General features: G+C 40.8%; 1 protein-coding gene across 1 annotated transcript in view; it reads left to right on the plus strand.

The window, feature by feature from the left end:
* Positions 1–21598, plus strand: part of CACNA2D2 (calcium voltage-gated channel auxiliary subunit alpha2delta 2) — a 675105-nt gene that overhangs the window by 361516 nt on the left and 291991 nt on the right. The window contains exon 4 of the mRNA XM_063291953.1: positions 5827–5886. Coding sequence (XP_063148023.1) covers positions 5827–5886 — 60 coding nt within the window. The remainder of the gene's footprint in view (positions 1–5826; positions 5887–21598) is intronic.

The following is a 21598-nucleotide window of genomic DNA, read 5'->3' on the forward strand; positions in this document are numbered from 1 at the left end:
GGTGATAGCTGCAGGAGCTTTCTTTGATTCTGCATACAAACATTCAAGCTTAGTCCAGTGCATCTCAATCCTGTCCATTTCTGTGAATGCTTTTCCTAATGAAATGTTCCTGGTATCCCCATTTCAAACTCCAACATAACTACTATATCCAGTTTCCCTAGTGCCTCTCCAAAAGAAAATGTGTACGTTATGTATCCGGTTAAGCATATTCTTTGAGATGATATGAACCATAATCGAAATGTACTTACGGATTTGGAAGGCCACCTAGTCACCTAAATCTTTAGGTATATAGCCTTTTGTTAGAGATTTTATTTTATTTTATTTTATTATTTTATTTTATTTTATTTTAACAGCAGGTGCAATTTTACTACATACTGTATACAGTACATTTGTTCCTGAACACAAGGAATTCTAAGTGTCTTTTTATCTGTATCTTAAGGGAGTGACTAAAAAAACCTTATCTGTTTATTTTTAGACACTACACTGGTTAATCAGAAGTAAATGTTTAAATAATTTCTGAACACCTGTAGTTTTAGTTCTTGCCAGTTCAGTACCTGTAAGATTGAGGTTTGGAGATTGGTAACCAAAAGGAAATAGATATGCAAAATGTATTTCAGGCTGAATAAACTGATTGGATTTACAGAGCACCTGCAAGTTCCAGAAAAAGTAGTGGACTCCTAGTAGTATACAAAATAAATTAGGCTCAGTTGCATAGATTTAGAAGCACTTTCCATCTTCCAGTCACCATGTGAAAGCATTGCTGGCTGGGGAATTCTGAGAGTTGAAGTCCACACAGCTTAAAGTTGCCAAGGTTGAGAAACACTGGTCTAAAGATAGCATAGACATAAAGGGCCAGTAATGTCAAATATAGTTGTTTTAAAGAAGCCACCATAATGTACCAATTCCACCCAGAGCTTTCATCTACTTTGTGGCCCTTGATCTTCTACTTGGGAAGGATTTTTATCAATGTAGCAATATACCTTTGTAATGATTGAACTGGCTTTAGAAGGAAGCATGGATGAATTATCCTAGATCTGTAGCAGACACCACCCATAGTTGTTCCATGATCTTGGTGTCCATTCTCTTTATGAACATGCCATGTCTCTTACAAATATTCAGCTGTACCTACGAATGTATAGAGGGTTTATCCCATTAGTATAGGGCTGATGTCTATGATTTAATTTGTTTTGTTTTTTAACGTTAAAAACACATGAGTGTTTATTTTGAAGAGATACATGCACAAAAAAAAAGTACAAGAAAGTGTCTGTTTTCTGGAGAGCTCTGGAGCATTCTGGAGAAGAAACCCTTTGGAAACAGCTGTGTTTAATCATTATAAATAGCAGAGTCAAAATAGATCTTTAGATTCATGTTCAAAATGTAATAGGAACAAATTCAACTACTGTATGACCTGTAAAGGTAAAGGTAAAGGTTTCCCTTGACGTAAAGTCCAGTCGTGTCCGACTCTAGGGGGCGGTGCTCATCTCCGTTTCTAAGCCTTGGAGCCGGCGTTGTCCGTAGACATTTTTCCGGGTCATGTGGCCAGCATGACGACACGGAATGCCGTTACCTTCCCGCCGAAGCGGTACCTATTGATCTACTCACATTTGCATGTTTTCGAACTGCTAGGTGAGCAGGAGCTGGGATGAGCGATCTACTCACCCCGCCGCGCGGTTTCGAACCGCCGACCTTCCGATCGGCAGCTCAGTGGTTTAACCCACAGCACCACTGCGTCCCCCACGTATGACCTGTACATTGTAGCAAAAGCTTCTTGTTATGGCTGCTAGTTTACATTAGTGCAGTGGCCAACAGCACAATGTCTGTGGGTGTTACAGTGTCCATGATACTTCTTGATGTCAACCACTGACCTCCATTTTTTTAACTATCAATTTTTAAAATTAAATTAAATCTCACAAGCTAGCCAAAGCTTGCAGGATCTGTATTCCCTTATGAGACCTTGCAAGATTTATGCAAATACACCCATCCACAGAAATAATGTTTCTAACTGAAGTGAGTATTTGTAGCTCAGGGTTGAATGGTGGAGTCCTTGGTGCTCTCTGAGCCTTGTTGTTTTCTTGCAGACATTTCATTGCCAGACTAGGCAACACCTTCAGTGCAAAGAGGGAGCGGGCCTTGCTCTCTGTTTATATACCGTGGTTGATCCAGCTTGCGTTGGTGGGGGTGTTGTTCTCTCCTTGGGAGTTCTTTGATTGGGCTGCTGTTTGCTGCTTGGTTGATTGACTGAGTTAATAGTTCCTTGATTAGGGTGTATTGTGCTGTTTGATTGTTCATCTGGTGTTAATCCTAGTGTTAATCTTTGCATATCTGGCGGGGAGGTATTCTGGTCTTTTGGCTTTTCTATTGTCTCTTCTGAATGGTATGTAAATGTTGTTTACCTCTATGTGTCTGTTGATGGCTGCTTTGTCTAAGTCCCAAGCTTCCAGGAATTCTCTAGTGTTTTTGGATTTGGCTTGGTTTAGGATGCTCACAGTTTCCCAGTTGAAAGTATGGTTAAGTCTGTCCATGAGTTGTGAGATTAAGGAGTTTTTATCATGTCTTTTGACTGCTTTCATCATGTCTTCTGACTGCTAGTTGGTGTTCATGGATGCGCTCACCAACTAGCAGTCAAGAAGTAAAACAGCTCTTCTTATGTTCCTATCAAAATCTCATCTAGTTTCTTCTGACTGTGGCCAGTCACAAGTCCACAGGAAGCCACAAGCAAAACAGGACCTTGCTCATGTTTTACATCCGTTGGTATTGTCAGGCTTTCTGCCTTGGGCTCTAAAGATTCATATAGTCATCACGAGTACTAGAAATTAGAAGCGAAAAATCTGAATGTATTTTGAAGACTGAGACTGAAATGCTAGGGAAAAACAAAACAAGGAAATGGTGATCTTGAAATAGTTACTCTACCACCACACACAAGAACACAAATCAAACCAATGACTGTTTTCAGCTGAATGCAGAATATTTTGCTTATTAAATCTATCCATTACTAATGCAACTGTAATTTTATCTCTACCCTTGGTTTCTACTGTTAATTGTTAATTCATGGCAGTTTTAATTATTCTTTTACTTTGCCATGTAAGGCTCTATTATTATGTTTGAATACAATTTCCCTTGTGGAAAGAAGCCAAGGATGGGCGTGCTCTGTGGGAAAAGGGACAACCGTGAGCTTGTGTTTGCTTTCAGAGGTGCCTAAACTTTAGTCTCAAGTGGCTGCATCCTGGCAACCTCTTTGTGACACAAATGCAGAGGGCAAGGTAGGATCCCAAGAGCCAGTGGCCCAACTAGCTTTATTGAAGCGATTCTGACAATATACTCCTCTCTGAACCAAGGTAGAAACTGACCGATACTAGAAGTAGGATGTCATTTATTGTGCTTTCTGTTTTTAATTTACTTCCTGAGGCAAGATTGATCCCTTTGGAAGTCCATGGCCTCAGTATATTCATACCTTTTAGCTTAATTAAAAATAAAGAACAAGCACTGCTATTTCTGAGCAAATGTGTTACACAAATCAATTCTCTGCACTTTTATTTCTTTACCACCTCTCCCACTTCTCTTTGTTACACTGCAGTCCGTGGGATTATGGGAAGCTTTTCTGCCTGCCATGAGATGTTTCTGAAATGCTTCCATATACATTTCTATTAAGCTTAATAAGAGACAATGAAATGGCAATATTTGGAAAGAACTGAAACAAGTTGTCAGCAGATGAGTGCTAAAGTGGATGTATCTGAGCCAAAATTCATACAACTGTCTTCAGCAGATGGAAAAGGAAAAGAGGAAGGAAGGAAAGAGGGAAGACATTTTGCTGAACAGTAGAGAAGGAAGTTATGCTTCCTACATGCAAACTGCCACAGGCCCAGACATCCCTGTGATACTATGTATTAGTTTATTTTTATTTAATAAAGTGTTTGACCTGCTGTGATATCTTTAACAACATCACTTCCTGAAAAAAAAATCCTGACCCAAACTGAAGGTTAACATTCCTGATGCTTTCCAAATGTGTGGTAACTTTGATTCCCAGAATTACTGGTCAGCACTTTCTAGGTTGGGGAAGAATGAGCTGCTGGATCTCACTGGTGGGTTGGAGATTGATTTGCCCGGACCTCTGGTTCTGGGGAATTTCAGTCTTGCCTCCTGGGGACAGGGTCTAGGGCAGCTTGTAAGTCCAAGACTCTCATGACAGCCATATAACATCTCAACAATGGGACTTGCACTAGCCGCCAGTCAGCTTCCAGGTACAGTTCAAAATGCTGGTTGTCACCTTTAAAGCTCCTCATAACAGGTTCATGGTGTCTGTGAGAGTACCTATTTTATGTTGCATCTGTCTCACTGAGCAGGCAGATTCCACACAAGGTAGGCAATCTTGCACAGGGAGAGGGAGGTCTTGCAGCAGGCCCCTACACCAAGGGAAAGTCAACAGTATGGAGCCTGGGAAAAAGGCTTCTCCATGATGGTCCCATTTTTTGATGGAACACTTTGCCTCCAAGGTAAAGTTGGCCTTGCTCCTATTTGTATTTCAGAGAGCTAGGTAGAGATAGCTTTTCAGGATGATCTACATGGAAGGAGTGGAAGATTGTGTTCTTTAACTCCTGCTTCTATGGACCTCTTAATGTCCTGCTGCCTATATCTAACTTTCTTAAAGTTCAAATACCCAATTATCTGTTCTAGCTATCATGAGCTCAGTGATATCTTCTTCTTGTTTCCATATCCCATAAATATATTAATGCCCTGCTTCTTGTCTCTAGCTCCATAGTTCTCTGCTCCAGATTTAATCCAAACCCAGATTCTCACACCAAATGAGAATCAAGGAAAGGGCCAAGAAGTATCAAAATTCTCCTTGAAAAATAATCTGATGTTAAATAATGAGTAGTACAAGAGAAATTAAGAGGCAGAGAATAAAATTGCAACACTTTGCCAGAGAAAAACATTTTTCCTAACATGACTGTGATTAGCTTATAAATCAGTGTTTCTCAACCTTAGCAACTGTAAGATGGGTGGACTTCAACTCCCAGAATTCCCCAGCCCCCCCCCCCCCCCCACACACACACACCTCTTAGGCTGCAGCCAGGCAAAGGCCTTCTTGTTTCCTACTTAGGCTGGAATCATACTAGTTTATGCCCTTGTAACTATTACCAAATAGTTACTTCAGGAAGCCAATTTGGGAAAAATGTGCATGGCTCAGTAGCTTGTTTGTTTGTTTGTTTGTTTGTTGCTACCCAACTCCAGGCTGACTGGAGGATACAAAGACCATTTGATAATTTTCTTTCTTATCCAATATACATATTGTTAGGACACTGCAAGGAGTGGCATTAAACCTATCAAGGCAATCTTAACTCAAAAATAAAAATAGGATGTTAGCAGGCTTCAAACGTCATCAACTAACTGACTTGGCCCCAAGGTTTGGACTTTGAATATGGGATTTCTGAAGAGTGGCTCCCTCATCACACTCAGTATGTCACTGCTTGTAATTCATTTACTTTCACTTGCACATGTCAGTGGAAGCCCACTACTCTGACACAGAAGTAAAAAGATCCCATAAAAGTAATGAAAGGCAAGGTTTTCCAATAGTTTGAGCATTTAATTAAGAAAGATCAGAGTTGCATATAGAAGATGCTTACGGAAATCATAAATTTTTAATTAATGTTTTTTCACAGCAGAGCTGCCAAGTAGGGGTGCTGAAAATGTTTTGCTACTTAATAAGCTGTGAGAATGATATAGCTGGTTTCCCATGTGAAAGAGCTGAGTTAAAATGAGTCCTTGGTCATTACTGCAGTTCATACTATCACTTTATGGACTCATACTATTTCTTCTCTTTAATTTCAGAGACTGGCTGATGCAGCAGAGAAGTTTCAAAAAGCCCATCGATGGCAAGACAATATTAAGGTACGTCTGCAGTTCTCCTTTTAGTGGCCTCCTCTGGTCTCCCTATCATAGGCTCCCTTTTCCTATTATTTTGGTTTAACATGATTTTCACTAAACTGGCATATATTGAGCTAAAATTTCCATGCTGGCTAAGAATTCTGGGAATTGCAGACCCAGGACACCAGTAAGGTATTAAGTCTAGAAAATCTGGTCTAATGTGTATTTATCAATAATCCTTCTCACAAATATAGCCAGGTATGTTAGGCCATAATGTGCAGATCTAACTCATTTCCTATTAAATCTATGCACAAGAGCTGCTACTGATGTGACATAAGATTATACTTACTGTAGATCCTGTATCATATTTGCACCTGACTCCAAATATGGAGGTGATCTATCATTGTGCCTTAAGTTACACTAAAAATTAGAAGAATGTTTTACAGGATCCACACTTTTAAAATTGCTCCACCACAGCTGCGCATTAAGAGATTTCTCATGCCTCACATTTCTTTGCACATTGTTTTCCATTACCTCTCCTTTTCCTTTCCTCTCTGTCTTTGTCTCCTACTTCCCTAACTTTCTAGCACTCTGTTTTCTAAAGCAAACTCCATCTTCCCAAGTTCATATGCTGATGCCCCTTTCTTATCTTTTAGTCTCTCAGTGCCTGTCAGCTGTAATGAAAGTGAACAATGTAATTTTGAATTTTTAGTATTACCTCTGCCCACATGTGCATATAATTAGAGCATTCAGAAGACCAAAGGTGAAGGTCAAGGTAATGGTTAAAGACTTGGTTTCAGGTTGCCCCGGAGAACTCCTTGGAAAGCTTGCCATCTCGCCATCTCAGCAGTCTGAGGGGGATTGTGTAGGTAGCCCTGCAAGGAGTGTCCAGAGAGATGATTCTTGAATCAAAAGGGGCAGCAGGAGCCGGGTATTTTTCTTCGCATTTGCCTCTCTATAGGATTTGAGGCAGTTTCATTCCAGTCGAGGTAGGCTTTGGAGGAGGGAAGAGCAATTGGAATTGGTGTCAAGCAAATGTTGCTGCTTTAATGATTGCATTTGAGTTTGTAATTATGGCACCTCTGCAAGAGGAAATGCAGTCAAATGAGACCCAAGAAAAGAGATTGGTCTTTTCCTTTCAGGAAGATGATTAGGGCAAATAATTTCAAGCCAGTCAATCCATGTTTGCTAATCATCTGTTATGGGGGTGCGAGGGGAAGGAATGTTTCTTGACTCAAGCCGATTTTATTCATATTTTAAAACTTTGCCCATGGTATTCTCTGAATGTATTTATTTATTTGTTGAATTTCTTCACCATCCAATAGCCAAAGCTCTCTGGGCACTTCAGAAATTAATGGTGGAGACCATAAAATATACAAATATAATAAAACTTAATGTAAAACATTAAACAAATAAAGCAGTCTCAGAATAAACCCAAAATAAACAGCTAGGGGAGGCCAATAGGAATGAAAGAATCCAAACGGTGCTAATATATGTTTAAACTGAAATATTAAAAGACCAAGGAGCCTGGGAGAATAAAAATGTCTCCACCTGGCCCACTGTGGGCCAAAGTGTAAGCCTCATCTGAACTTTTCCAACTTTTCCAAGAAGGGAAGGGCATTCTATAATCCAGGTAGCATCACAGATTTAAAAAAAAAAATCACTTGGCAGAGGTACTTGGAAAGGGACCTCAGAAAATGGCCTTAGAGTCCATGTTGCTATATAGAGGAGGGGTTATTCTTCCAGGTACCTGAAGCTGTTTAAAACTTTAAAAGTTAATACTTTTGAAAAGGCCTATACAAGAGTTTTATTGGGGTCTTCCAACAGTCTTTCTATTCCAGGGGTTTCCACTCTATTCTTATTACTAGCAGGTGCTTGTGTGGACAATAAAGATGCTGAGGATTCTGGGCCCTTCCCCTGATAAGCTTGTTGTCACATAAGAAAGGAAGGGTATACCCAAAAGGCAAGTCTTCTTATCAGGATTTTGGGTGTTACTGACATTAAGCCACCATGTTTTGCAGTGTCCTGCATCTCGCCACCCCAAAGAAAAAATTAGGACCCACATGATTGAGTGTCATCTCAAAAAGCAGGGTTTCCCAGACTGTGAGGTGTACCTCCCTTGGGGAGGTGCAGACAAGAGTCTAGGGGAGGTGTGAAGACCCTTTAGTTACATTGTTACAATAAAACCACCTTTCCCAAAGTTTCATTGTATTGTTTGCATTGTTCACTTGCGTTCATTTAAGTGTTTGGATTTTTAGGGGAGGCGTGTACATTAAGACTACACTAAAGGGAGGTGTGAGGGTAAAAAGTTTAGGAACCCCTGTCATAAAAGATAGTCTCCCAGACAAGTAAATATTCTGGGATGCAGACCCTAGTTTCATATGCTTTTCCACTTAATTCAGTGCTGTTGTATGCTTTCCTGGCCATGTGGGTGCCTGATTGGAAGTAGCTTAAAGATTACTAGGAGATACATAATTAAATGTCATTTGCAATTCTCACCTGATACTGCGATACATGAATGTGCATCGCACAAAACGACCATTCTGATGGGAGATAATGATTGTGCATTTAAACTGATAATTTTTGCAGTGAGATATATGGGCTGGGAAGCCAAGAACCTGTATTGAATTGAGGGGTGCGTAATTGTTAAGTCCTTATTTTGTTACTGTTTTTTAGTTAGCTTTATTTTAGAATCTGCACGTGTAAGGAACTGTGAACTAGTAATCAACTTCTGCATTGTGTTGAAATGGTTTAGATAATAATTCTAAATCTATATCCCAGTGCAGGATTTTTTTAAAAACTGCAGTGCAATTCTCTGCACCTATTCAATCACACCCCTACCAGCATCCCTTTCAGACACTTAAGATAAAATTCCTTGATGAAAGGTTTAGCCACAACTTTACTAACTGTCACCTTCCCTAGATAAATCCCACCATTATCAGGCCTTTTCCTTGGGTACTCCTGAATATGTGAAGCTCTGCTTATGATTAGCCATCCTGCATGAATATGGCAAAATATCCAACCACAAGTTCTCCCTCCTTATCCACTTTCGACAAGCCCCAAACACATCTTGAAATGCTTGAGGGACTCTAATGCAATGTTTCTCAACCTTGGCCACTTTAAGATGTGTGGACTTCAACTCCCAGAATTCCCCAACCGGTCATTCTGTTGGCTTTCTCTGTTAGAGATACACTACAGTACTCTTCTAGTATAAGCTTTGTTTTTATTGTTAATTTTTTTTTATTTCACTGTTTTCTTCACTGCCTTTTACTTTAACAAACTTTACTAAATTAGACTTTAGGACTGGACTGGTTTTCTAATTATAGCTTCAAAAGTCGTTTGTCTCCCTTTCACTGCAGTCTAGACCATTTGGATTATGCTGCAGATAGAGAAATGGAAGATGGGCTCGTCACTTACCAGTGGGAATTAGAAGCATAGCTGGCTGTTCTCTGCTGCTGAATAAACCCAGTGGGACCAGAGGATGAGAGAGGTGGATGGAGCTGGAAGGAGTTGCTCTGTTTATAATCTTCAGTCATGGCTACCTACATGCTTGAAATTCAAAGATACTATTTCATGCAGTCCACAAAATCTTGTGCCTTAATGAATTAGCTGGTCTTTAAGGGTACTCAGAGACTGTTTCCACTGCAACAGATTGAACACAACAGCAACTAGCTTCTGACACTAAATTCTGTTGCATGGATAAAGCATAAGCTGACTTTAATATCCATTGGATTCAAGTGGTAATTTCTCCCATATATCTGATGCAGGAAGCATGTGGATGTACCATCTGTGTCTCAGAGGCTATGGCAGTTTTGTTTACAAATGTGCATTGGAGTTGGTTGGTTTGTTTTTCCTTTGTTTACATAGGTTTGCTCACCCATTCTGGAGAACTGTTCCCACAATATTTTCCTGTGGGATCTTTGGGTGTTGAAGTAACAATTCTAAAAGAATAGGGTTTGGCATTCCAGAAAAAGCAGAGCAATTAATATCTTAGATACAAGAGTTTTGCGGAAGGTGAATAGGGTTTGAAAAGAAAATAATCTACTCTGGAGTGTAAATTTAGGTGGGGCACTATTTGCAAATCTACATCAGGCTGTGAAATATCTCAAGTTAGCCCTGAATGGGATAGACCATAGGACACCCTTATGGCCAGAGGATGGATTTTATGTTTGAAATCTCTTCTAACCTAGATAGCTTTCTTCTAATACTATGGAATGCATTTAAAAGCAGAATCAAAGACTGTTCTCGTAAAGATTAAATGAATTTATTTGTTTGTTTGTTTGTTTTCTATGGCCGCCCATCTCAACAAGTGACTGTGGGTGGCTTACAATCATAAAAATTATAAAACAGTTGAAATAATTAAAACAATTTAAAATACAAAATAAATATACATGGCCACCAAGGTAAGGAATGCATGGATGTTAATATAGCCAAGAAATGGGGCCATTAACATGCTTGGGGCATGTTTCTTGCCTTTTAGTCTTTGTTTTTATTTGGTTGTTTGGGGGATGGGGTTATTTCATGTAGAGATATGGAGATAGAAATAGAGAGGTGTATAGATAGGAATGAATGATTGGAGGGAGCAACAACTGAAGGTCACTAAAACAAAATCTTATGGGGAGAAAAATGTTCCCCCATCGCTCTTCTGCCATTGCACTAGGCATTCTGCACTGCCTGCCTTTCCACTTTCTTCACTAAGACACATTTCTTTCTTTAAAGGGAGTTAACTTGACATTCCGTTTACTTCTTTCAAGGATCTAAGGGCAAGAACTGAGTGCTGCTAAAGGCTGTTGTTATAACTTTACACCTGAGTGAGTTTGAGACCTAAGACTCCACTAGAGTATCATTTGTGAAAAGACAAAGGAGTGAAACACATGCTGAATGGCAATGGGTACCCCATGGAGGATTCAAATGCCGCAGTGGAAATTTCTGTGACAGAAAGAGGGAGAGCAAGAAAGGGGGAGAATCTGTGATGGATTGAAAAAAAGCAGAGCATAGATAAAGAAATGAAGACAAGAGCGGGACCCAAAGAAGCCCCAGGGGACACGAGGGTGTTCTTTAGAACAGCTTTTCCCAGGCTGCTGACCTCCAGATATATAATAACATGGGGAAGGCTGGCATTGCGGTGGTCTTCTCAAAAACGCTCTATTAAAGAGAGAAGCTAAGCAGTGTTGACTTTCACATTTCAAGCTTTAAAAAGGTAAATTTGGCCCTTCAAGGAAACACCCTGGCCATTCTGTCTTCCCCTGTTCTTAAATGATATTGGTGGTGATAGCTTTTAAAAGCAAAGCCAGGGTTGACAATGCAGAATATTTGGAATATGCCCACTTATTTGAAGAAGGAAGTGGGTTCCTGTGAAGAACAGGTGTGAAATTAACTTTTCCATTGAGGTATCATTCTATTTCTGGTGATTAAAGATTTGTCATAGCTCTGAGGTAAGAAATTTGGTACACTGTTCAGAATGGAGTCAGTTTAATTTATTTAACTCTGTGTAACCTTGTTGTTCCTGTGTCAAAAACGTAAGCCTTGCTGAACTCTTTACTCCTGTCACACCTCCATGGCATCCCGTAGTCTTCATTGTATTGGGGGCTGGGAGGAGACAAGGAGATGGAATAATATCTCCCAGCATCAACTGTGAATGAGACAGATTTAATTAAGTCAGTATAGTTGTCTTGTTCCCTTATGAGTCAGAGTAAACTATAGTTTCCAAACAATGTTACTGGGTTTCCATTTGCTGCTCTTGTAGGATCTAAATGGAGACATGCTGCATGAAATTAAAGCATAATTTCTGAAGGGGAGGGTCCTTGGGAGATTCTAAGCAAGTGTTTTTGGGGCTGCAGTATTGGGCTCTGCTGTACTTGGGGCTTTAGCCTTCCAGGCAGCTGGTTCATGACATTTCCTTTGGTGCATTTTCCTAGAACGAGTTTGGCCTCTGGGAAGAAATAGGTTCTTCACTCCATTACTAAAGCTTAACAGTGCTGTGCTTTTCACTGGGCTATCATATTACTGTATTGGAGCTCAGCTTTTGAGAGAACAGAGGGGATTGCTGAACTCCCATTTAATATGCAGATCTATTTATACCCTTGCAAATTCAACTAGTCTCCCAACAAATCCAGAGATCTGAGAGCCTGCACATTATCCCTTTCCTAAAGGTGTGCATATAATAGCAATGTGCAGGAACAATGACAGCTTTGTGCTTCTCTTGCCTGTGGCAAGAATAGAGGACAATCCCTTCCACTTAGGTCTGACTTTCATATTTCTGGCTTTCATTTCCATAACCCAAAGCCAAAAGCATGCAGAGTTTTGTTATCTCAATATACATGAGAAATGCCTGCAGACATCTGTTTTCTCCTTGAAGACAAGTGACATCTCCAAAACTGCCTTGCTGACAACTCCAAATTTCTAGTTTGGAGCCCTGTTTCCCACAGGAGCAGCTCCACTCCCTTCCAGATACTATTAATATCATGAAAGCATAAGCGCAGGGGGGCAGAGGGCAGCCACAACATTTTTCTGCATATCCACTCAAATAAGTAGGCATGAAGTGAACAGCAAATAATATTGCTCCCCAAGCCTTATAGTACAGGGGGTTGTGTCTTCCACCTTGCCCTGTCCCTTGGTATGGCTGCCTCTGTGCTTACTCAGCTGAACAGCATCAGTGCATCTGACAAGAGTCTCTGGCTGTCCACGATGGGCACCAGGCAATTCAAATGAAATTATTTGAGCCTGAGTAACAATATATAGTAGCAATTAAGTTTTATATTTATTCTGTCTATATTTTACTCTTGGTGTTTACCTATCAGCCTAACCTACCGGATGTTTTGTAGAGATAGTAACCCAATGAATATTCTGTATTAGTAATATACAAAATTTCACTTGAATGGACAATGACCACTGCTACAGATTTGGGTTCTCAGGGCCACCAGTCTAAGCTGGTAACTGAAGGTTAGCATCGATCTAGATGGAGGAACTGCTCAGTCAGAATCAGGATCATAACGTGAGAAACAGAGGTTCTTAAGGTCTTCTATATAAGTTTATATAGAATAATCTTTCTGAATTGGATGTCCTTCAAATGGGTTTGGATTGCAGCTTTCAGCATTTCTAGACAGCATACTGATTGATTCTGGGAGTCGCAGTCCCAACCTATTTCAAGTGTGCCTTGGCTGGGAAAATTTGATACCGAATGTACAGGTTTGTACAACAAACCTCTAGTTTCTGGTGTTACACACGCTGCTCCCAGGTTCGGCTTATGGTCAGTCACTCACGCACTCATGGCCTGTTGAGGCACTCAGATCTTGTCGGCCCCCCTGCTTTCTACCTGGGTTTTCCAGAGAGGTGCGGCTTGAGCAGACAAGACACACAGCCCTGGTCAACAGCCGGGAAGTAATTAGGGGCACACACAAATGACTTTCAACCGAACACCGAGGCACAACAGGTTCTTTGAAAGACACGGAGACCCAGTGAATTTAAAGTAACAGCAAAACTTTACTGGTTGCAAGGTACACTTGCTCTTTCTCACACGCGCACACGCTCATCCACACTTACCCACATCCTTCCCAACTAGACTGCCAGGCACTCACTAGAGAGACGGAAGCTGCCAAGTCTGGATCCAAAGACGACTCAAGGAGTGGATGGGCTTTGGGACCCCTTTTATCCCCTAAAGTCCTTGCTTTGTGGATTCACAAGTAGTTGTTGATGGGATTGGGGTGGGAGTTTCCATGTGCTCAGGCCCAACTTCCTTTGTCTGGTTCAGGTGGCTTTTTTTTCCTTAGCAACTTGCTTCCTTCCTGTCTACCTCCCAGAAGGGATCTTTTCGACAAGATTCCTGGCTTTGTCCTCTCTGCTTACGTGCCTGCTTCATCTTTAGGTTATGGCAGCTTCAGCCTAGTCTCACACTGGTCATATCAAACATTTAAGTAATCAGTTTTCATAGTCAGCTGGCGTACTCCCATGGAGTAAAAGGAAGAAGAGGGCTGCTATTCAGAGGTCAAACGTGAGAGTCACGCAGTACCTGGGTTGGCCGTTTAGTGGTAGAAATAAGGGCAAACCTTGTGAAATAACGTTCCGCTTTCAAAAGGAAGATAGACAGTATGCACTGCAAGACAAACTTTTGCTTCTAACTTTACAGTGCCAGCGGTATAATTATCCTGGACACTAAGCTAGTCTGAAACTAAGTTAATGTATCTTACAGTGGAATTGTCACACAACCATTTACTGCCGAATTTTGACTCTGAAACTTAGTATGTACACTGGGTCCAAGTGTATAAAATGATGGTCCGTTATGGGTTCACAATCACCTTCCCCAAACCACCTAAGGGGCAGCACTTGGCTGCATTGTCTCATCCAAAGCTACATATAGACAGTCAAAAATGGCACAAGAATTTGTTTGATGTTTTTAGAAGAAGAGCTCCTTTAAAAATGATGCATTGTCATCCTGGTCCTGCCTGAGCTGCACATATATTTAGCAGATATAACCATTTCCTAAAGAAGCAATTAAGGGCTTATCATGGTTGTTTAAACAAGGAAAGCTAGACTCAAGGCATGGAACTTGACTCTTAACAGATTTGTGATAGAAATATGATTTAGAATTGTAAACAGTGACAGTGATTAAGAGTTCCAGCAGCCTGCTCAGAAAAGCAGATCAATAAATGATTCAGGACTTAACATTTCTATTAAAATGTATGACTTACCAAGAGACACTTCATGAATTTCTTGGCATTAAGCAAGTTAGGCTAGATGATTCTAAGTTTTCTCCACAAATCTTTAAATCTCCAACCCATAATAACATGTTTGATGGCTTGGAAGCTAGTTTATGCACCTGGCAGATTAATGTCTTTAGGTCTCACTCCATTTCCTCTCTTTGCTGGTGCCCAGCAGACTCTGATAGAAATGGCTCGGGCTGCTCTTGCTGCTGCGAAGAAGGGAAGAGGCCTCTTATGGGAGCGAAGGTTTTTTTGAAAAGCACCCCCCGAGAGTGATGCCACGTTGGCTGTTGTTGCCTGCCACTGGAAGGTCTGTAAGCATCCTCCTTGGATGGTGACAGTGACCTCAGTCAACAGTGCAAAGGGCTCTTCATGCGACTTCCTTTACCACTTCAGCCAAAATCGCTGCTTTGTCTATTATTTGTGACCCACGGGCCACTGTGCCATCATGTAAATATAAGCAAATCATCTTTCATCTCTGTTATCGCAGACATTCAGCCACCCCAGAATAAAGAAGAGCTTAATGATTTCTTTCCTGCTCCCTTCATCATCTCTGATATGCTCCTTTTTCTCGCACTTTTGTCTCTCTTCTGAAAACAGGTTTTCAACTTTCCATTCCCTATTCTTCCTGCAAATCATTGGGAGTTTAGATTATTATGGGTAGCGCTGCGGTGCCAGGAAGATAACTTTGATCCATATGAGGCAAGGAAAAAGGAATGAAAAGAGTCCATTTTCCTTTGAAGACTGGAAATAAGGATGAAAACATTTTTTCAACCCTTTCCTTCCCACCCTTCCGGGCTACCAACAGCTTTGGATTAATTCTGGAAAATAGTTGAAAGAAGGGCCATTTCTCCAGCCTGAAAGATCTATCAGGGGCAGTGAAGGGGGATCCCTCTGTTTCCGCCATGTGGTCTTTCCCCCTTCTCAGCATTAGGATGCTCTGGGTTCCTGCCATCCTTTCATCACAGTAGCCCAGCTACTGAGGGGGTAATTGGGCCTCTTCAGGCATCAGTGTGGTAATTATGCCCAAACCTATTGCCAGCAAAGTCATCACGGGGCAGACTGGGATGCATGCCATTTATTTCAATCCTCGAACAAATAAAAGCAGAAGGAGCATTGGGACAAAAAAGAAGGGAGGTCCAGGCAAGAGAGGTTTTCTAGCCTCTGCTTGTCTCCCACAAGCCCAACCTTTTTAATTTTCAGTCTTCTTTCTCCCTGAATGCATTCCACATGCATGTCCAAAGAAAAAGCCTCAATGATTTTAAAATCCTCTTACTGTGGCGGCGGCTGCTGCTGCTGCTACGTTGCTCTCTATTAACATATTCTGTAGTTCGCTTGCTTGGGTGTGCTAAGTGTGTCGTAGCAGCTGTCTGTCCCGATTAGCAGGAGATAGCACCGAGTCGGTGAACAGCAGCAAAAGAACATTTCCTCCAGCCCAGAGAGGAGACGCTGTCTGGCTTTTCTCGTTGTAGGGCAGATTCCTATCATACCCGCCTATGGCAAAGGGTTGCTGGTATTTTTAGACCATGCAGATCAATAAGCAGGCGTTTCATCGAAACCATCAGCAATCACACCCAAGCAAGAGTGGTTTTTGTCGCGTACAAACATTTTTTAATCCAGCTCTGTTCTTTAAATGTCAAGATGGTTTACAGGAAAAGTCATAAACAAGGAAATACCAAAATTGGTTACAAAGGAGCTTGGGTCAGCACTGGAAAATGAAGCCATCTGTTAAAAATGCAAGAATAGCCGTCACTAAATATCACTGGAGATTGTTAGGAGAAATATGTTGCAAAACTTAGATTCTGAGTGACAAGAGGAAATCACAAGATGTTGAGGGGAGGCACTGCTAAGCGTGCTCACGGGTCCTCTGTGACACAGCGAAGAACCTTGAAGAGGGTGTCCTTGGTTTCTCAAGCAGATGGGGAGATAGGGGGGAAGAGAGAAATAACTCTTTCCTACAACGCTTTTTCATGTATCCTCTTCTCACCATAGCTTTGCTCTTATCCCTCCCAATGTCCTTGCTCTTCCTTCCATTCTCGGTGGCTTAGATCCTACTTTTTTCCTGTGCAATATGTAAGCAGAGTAATGCCACTGTGACCGTTTGAAATCTGCACCTTTTTATAAGTTGTGGCTTCTTAAGGCACTGTCAGTTTGTTTCATTTTCTTCCTGTGTGTGATGGAGATGAGATCTTCATTGGTGATAGTGAACTGAGTGAGACACTAATTGGATAGTGTTTTTTGCGCTTTCCTAATGGGCAGCATAGACCTGGCATTACAATATTTGTATTCCTCTGATTCCAAGCGGACTTCGAGCAGTTTACCTATATCTATAAAACGTAAACCTGAAACCCTTCATTGAAAACTGTAAACAGTACTCTACCCTTAGCATCCTATTCCAGCAACAATATAAATGAACTCCTCGCTAGAATAATTCCATTTTGACTGCTTTCCTAAAGGCCAATAACAAAGTTGCCATCTGAATATCTGGGGCACGTTGTGAATGGAGAAAAATGGAATGGAGCAAAAAGTGGAAAGCATATCACACACACACACACACACACACACACACGTACCTTTCACATGGGGGGATTCCCAAACTGTGTGATATTTCATATCACACACACACACAATATTTCATATGGGCAGATTCCCAAACTGAGATTGGGTATCTGTGACTAATGCCCACTTCCAGCTCCTATCTTCTGCTTGGGAACCAGGTTACTGGATCCACAGACCCTCTGGTCTTCAGCTGCTGTTGAATGCCAGGTCTACCTTTAACAATTTCCTCCTTCTCCATGGATGAGAGGGCAGGCCTGACTTACAGTATCAAGGCCTGTATGGATAAGGATGGGAGTGATCTCCACTCTGGAATGTACCCATCCACTTTTCAGGTTTGGCATCAGCTGTAACCCTGCAACAGGCAGGAATTTTATTTTGGGAAACTCTGCTGGTGATCAAAGGTTCTGGAGATAACTAGATGAGATGCCTTGTTTGTGAAGTTGGGACAGCTACTGCTGTAATGTCTCCCCCACTGTATAGCAGTGTTTCTAGCTGGATTGTTGGACCTCGTTGCCAGGTTAGCAAAGGGGTTCCCCAAGCTTATGATGCTGGGGGGGGGGGGGACGTCTTCTGTGGAGAGGGATCAGAGATAGCCTGAGAAACCATGGCTGCCATGACTACTATTGATCTGCCCAAATCACTGAGGACATAAAACAGGTGAGCAGTTGTGATCTAAGGATGGAGAATATTAACATCTGTCCCTTTTCATGGTTGGATCATACTCTGATTACTATAGAATTGACTGATGCCTCCAACCTCTGCAAGAAATGTGGATCTATTTAATTGATCTGCCCTGGCTTCCGATAGATTCACTTGGTTTTCCAAAAGACACTTGAGGAATTTCCTGAGGCTATAATGGCCAGTTCTGCCAAGATGTCTGTAGTCCTAAACAACATAGTGCCTGAGTAGTCTCTCCCTGCCTACTGATCCAGGGGAATTTGTACCGAGGAGCTTTGGGAGATGAAGTGGCAGAGGAGACACCTAGAGTCAGCCTGGCAAATCTGACCAAACATGGATAAGAGCTCAGGTTCAAAACTACACTGTGACAATAAGAGTAGCAAAACCTCAGTATTTCTCTACTCTTATTGCTGCCTCATGATCCTATTTAAAGTAATCTAGACCCTATTAGAGAACGATGGGCTAGAACAGCACTTAGAATGCTGCTTTGGGGAATTTACCAGATAAGCAGGATAAAACTGGTCAGATCTGTTCAAAATTGGATATCATCTTGGCAAGTTCTGTTGAGGTGACGGGAGCAAATCTTGCAGTTTGAATCTGTTGGTCATGAGGAATTGGATAGGGTTCTCAGTGACATCAACACCTGTAGCCTGGATTGTTACCTTTCCTGGTTGTTAAAAGCCTCCAAGGAGGTGACAGGAAGCTGGGTCAGAGCAGTAGAGAATGCATCCTTGGGAGAGGGTTAGTGCCATCTATCTTGAAGGAGGTGCTGGTATCCCCACCCTCAAAAATCTATCACTCAGCCTGACAATTTTGGACAACTACTAGCCAATTTCCAAAGCTGCGTTTCTGGGAAAGGTGATGGAGTTGTGGGTCTGCAGGTATGGAGAGCTTTAGAAGAAATAGATTAAATGAATATCTGAAGGGTTGTTGCACAGATGGATTTATTCTTGATTTCCCCAGAGAGCAAGACTAGAACCAAAAGGTTAAAGTATAAGAAACAGGAGGTGTTTCTTTTGAGATGGATCTGTTCTGCAGTGGGAGGTCTGTTTTAATTGCCTTTTCACTATTCTTTGGGGCATGAAGAGGATGTTACTATTAGATTACTGTTTTGTAATTGTTTATTATTCTTATTGTTTTAACCCTGTTTATGGAGGAGGGTTATTTAAGCCACTCAGTCAGTAACAGTTGGAGAGGTATCTAAACATAGCTAGCTGGCTAAATAAATACATAGGGGTCTGCAAAAATGAAGACAATTGCAACTTAATTTCTGGCTACTTTCTAAGGCACTGGAGATGGGAAACAGCAGGATATGGAAGCACCCTTTAATTATCACAGCTACTTCAGAAACCAGTGCAGACCTGACAATTGCAGAAAGAATACAACTGAAGCTAGCAGAAAAGAGTCTTTGGAAATGTGTTAACTTCCATCTGTGAAGTGTGTGACTACTCTGTATTGGCTCCTAATGGTGTACCTCATATAAGGCCTCTTTCCTGACCAAAATACAGGCACCTTATTGAGCCCTTTTCCCCAAAGAAGTTGCTGTTAAGAATCTGAGAACAGAATGCATTTGCTGGATAAGCATGTTCTAATATCTGAGGTGGCTACTGTCCCCTATCTTTTATACTTTTCTTTCATGCAATTACACAAGTGGCCTGCTACTGTCCACTTGAAAAAGAAGGACCAAAGTGGCTCCAAGGAACACTACAACATCATGAAAAATGAGTGACATGGAAATAAGTTGTTTGCTTCTCCTTCTGGGTTCAATCTTTGGTTTCAATCCTCCCCATACTTTGAAAAAGAAATAGGCCCAAAATGGCTGAGTTTACTCTTAACCTCTGGAACCAGTCTAAATACTGTGCTACTCAGTGCTTACACTGAGAGCCCTTTTTTCAAAATACACATAAAATAGCCCTTCCCAGTGTTGGGACTGGAGCTCCTCGAATCCTTTGGCAACAGTGGCTGGATGTTCTCTAAGCTATGTGACCAGTACATCTGCAGGGCACCCGGTTGGGGAAGGCTAATATAGATGGATGTGCTGCTGTCACTGAACTAGCCCAAAGAACAAGATGCAAAGAGGGTTTCTATTCCTCTCATGACTCCCATTTGTCAAATAAGTAGGAAAGAAATCATTCCTTCTATATTATTCCCCAATTCTTCTTCTAGAATTGTGATTTGTCCTTACCCTTTCTCCTTTCAGAAAGGGAACAAAGATACACCTTTTCAAATTAGCTTTTTAAATCATTTTAATGCTACTTTAATGGTGGTGCATCTTTTATGTATTATTTTAATAGACTTTTGATTATTTATCTGAGTATTTCCTTTCCTTTTAGGTACCACGAGTGCCATTTTTGGATAGAAAGTTGCTTTATACATTTTATAAAAAAAAGAAAAAAAGTCTCTCTTTCTTAGTTGCGGGATATCTGTATGGAACTCAGTGAGATTCAGTTCTATTCACTCAAAATCCTGGGGGTGAAGGTATTTGTGTTTGTAATGAGTGTGTGTGTGATAGTAATGATATAGAAAGGAGCTGATGCATGAGACAATATAAATAGCTAAAGTTAACTGTAATGGTCTGTGGGGATACATTATATATACAGTGAGAAAAATAAATGCAGCTTTGTTTTCTGCAGTATCTGAACACCTCACGGGTTTTATGAATATAAATATAAAAAGAAAAGGTTAAATGAACAAAGGCTTTTATGCTTATCATACTAAGAAATCGATGCATACCCACAGTATGTCTCAGCAAGTGGCAGCTTGTCTGGGCTCAGGAGCTGAGGCTGGTTAGTATTTGAACAGGAGACATCCAGGGAATCCCTGGACTGTGGGCTGCATCACCTCTGGATTGCTGTCTAGAAAACTACGTGGGCATATCCATGAAATCACCAACCATCAAGCTCAACTTGAAGGGCTGAGACTTGATTTTACGTAATGGTTAGTTCACAGACTAATCAAGACTCAAGAGATGGTTTGGTAAACAGGCAGTTACAAGATTTTTGATTATCAGCCAAGAGGTCCACCTCCTTTCCATTTCACAGAAAAGTCACTTAGAAATAAATGGAGTAAGGCCATATGAGTAATAATTCAGTTGCTCAAAATTCCTGTAACCTATCCTTTTCAGCTCAGTAAATTTTGTTTGGGAAACCTCTGTAAGAGTCTTGCATCTGCTTCCTAAGGAAGCTGCTAAAACATAGCATTTTATTTAGCACAGTATAGTCTGAAATACGTATTTCAGACACCGTGCATCTAACTGGTTCTTCCCTGATGCACATACAGGGTTGGCTACAAAACAGAAAAAAATGTTTTCCCCAAGCTGGAGTTCATAGCATTTCACTTCAGTGTAAATACCGTGTGCAGCTAAATTTATTTATTTTTATTTAGTAAATTTTACTAAGTTTCAAGAGAAGAATAAAAGCTACAAAAAAACAAAAAACTACAAAGAAAGGGAAAAAAACTTTAAAAAGTGCGGAAACACAAGATTTTTTTTTTCAAATTTACAGAAAGATGTGGTTTCCGACTTTTAGCAAGGATATACAAAAATTTCCATAATCAATCTCTTACTCTATATTAAACCAAAACACCACATTATTTCTGTAAGTCATTCTACTTTAACACATAATAAAAATCACTAAGTACAGTTACTCCTCCCCCTTACGTTAAAATAAAGGAAAAAAGGGTTCATATATTTCTCCCTTCCAAAAGATAAAACATATTTAATTATTCCCTTCCTACCACTATCTATACATTTCTGTCTACTATAATAAGAATCAACTTAAAAAGCACGTAAGTTGCCTGCT

This window comes from Candoia aspera, chromosome 2, assembly GCF_035149785.1.
Source record: "Candoia aspera isolate rCanAsp1 chromosome 2, rCanAsp1.hap2, whole genome shotgun sequence".
In the NCBI taxonomy this organism is placed as follows: Eukaryota; Metazoa; Chordata; class Lepidosauria; order Squamata; family Boidae; genus Candoia; species Candoia aspera.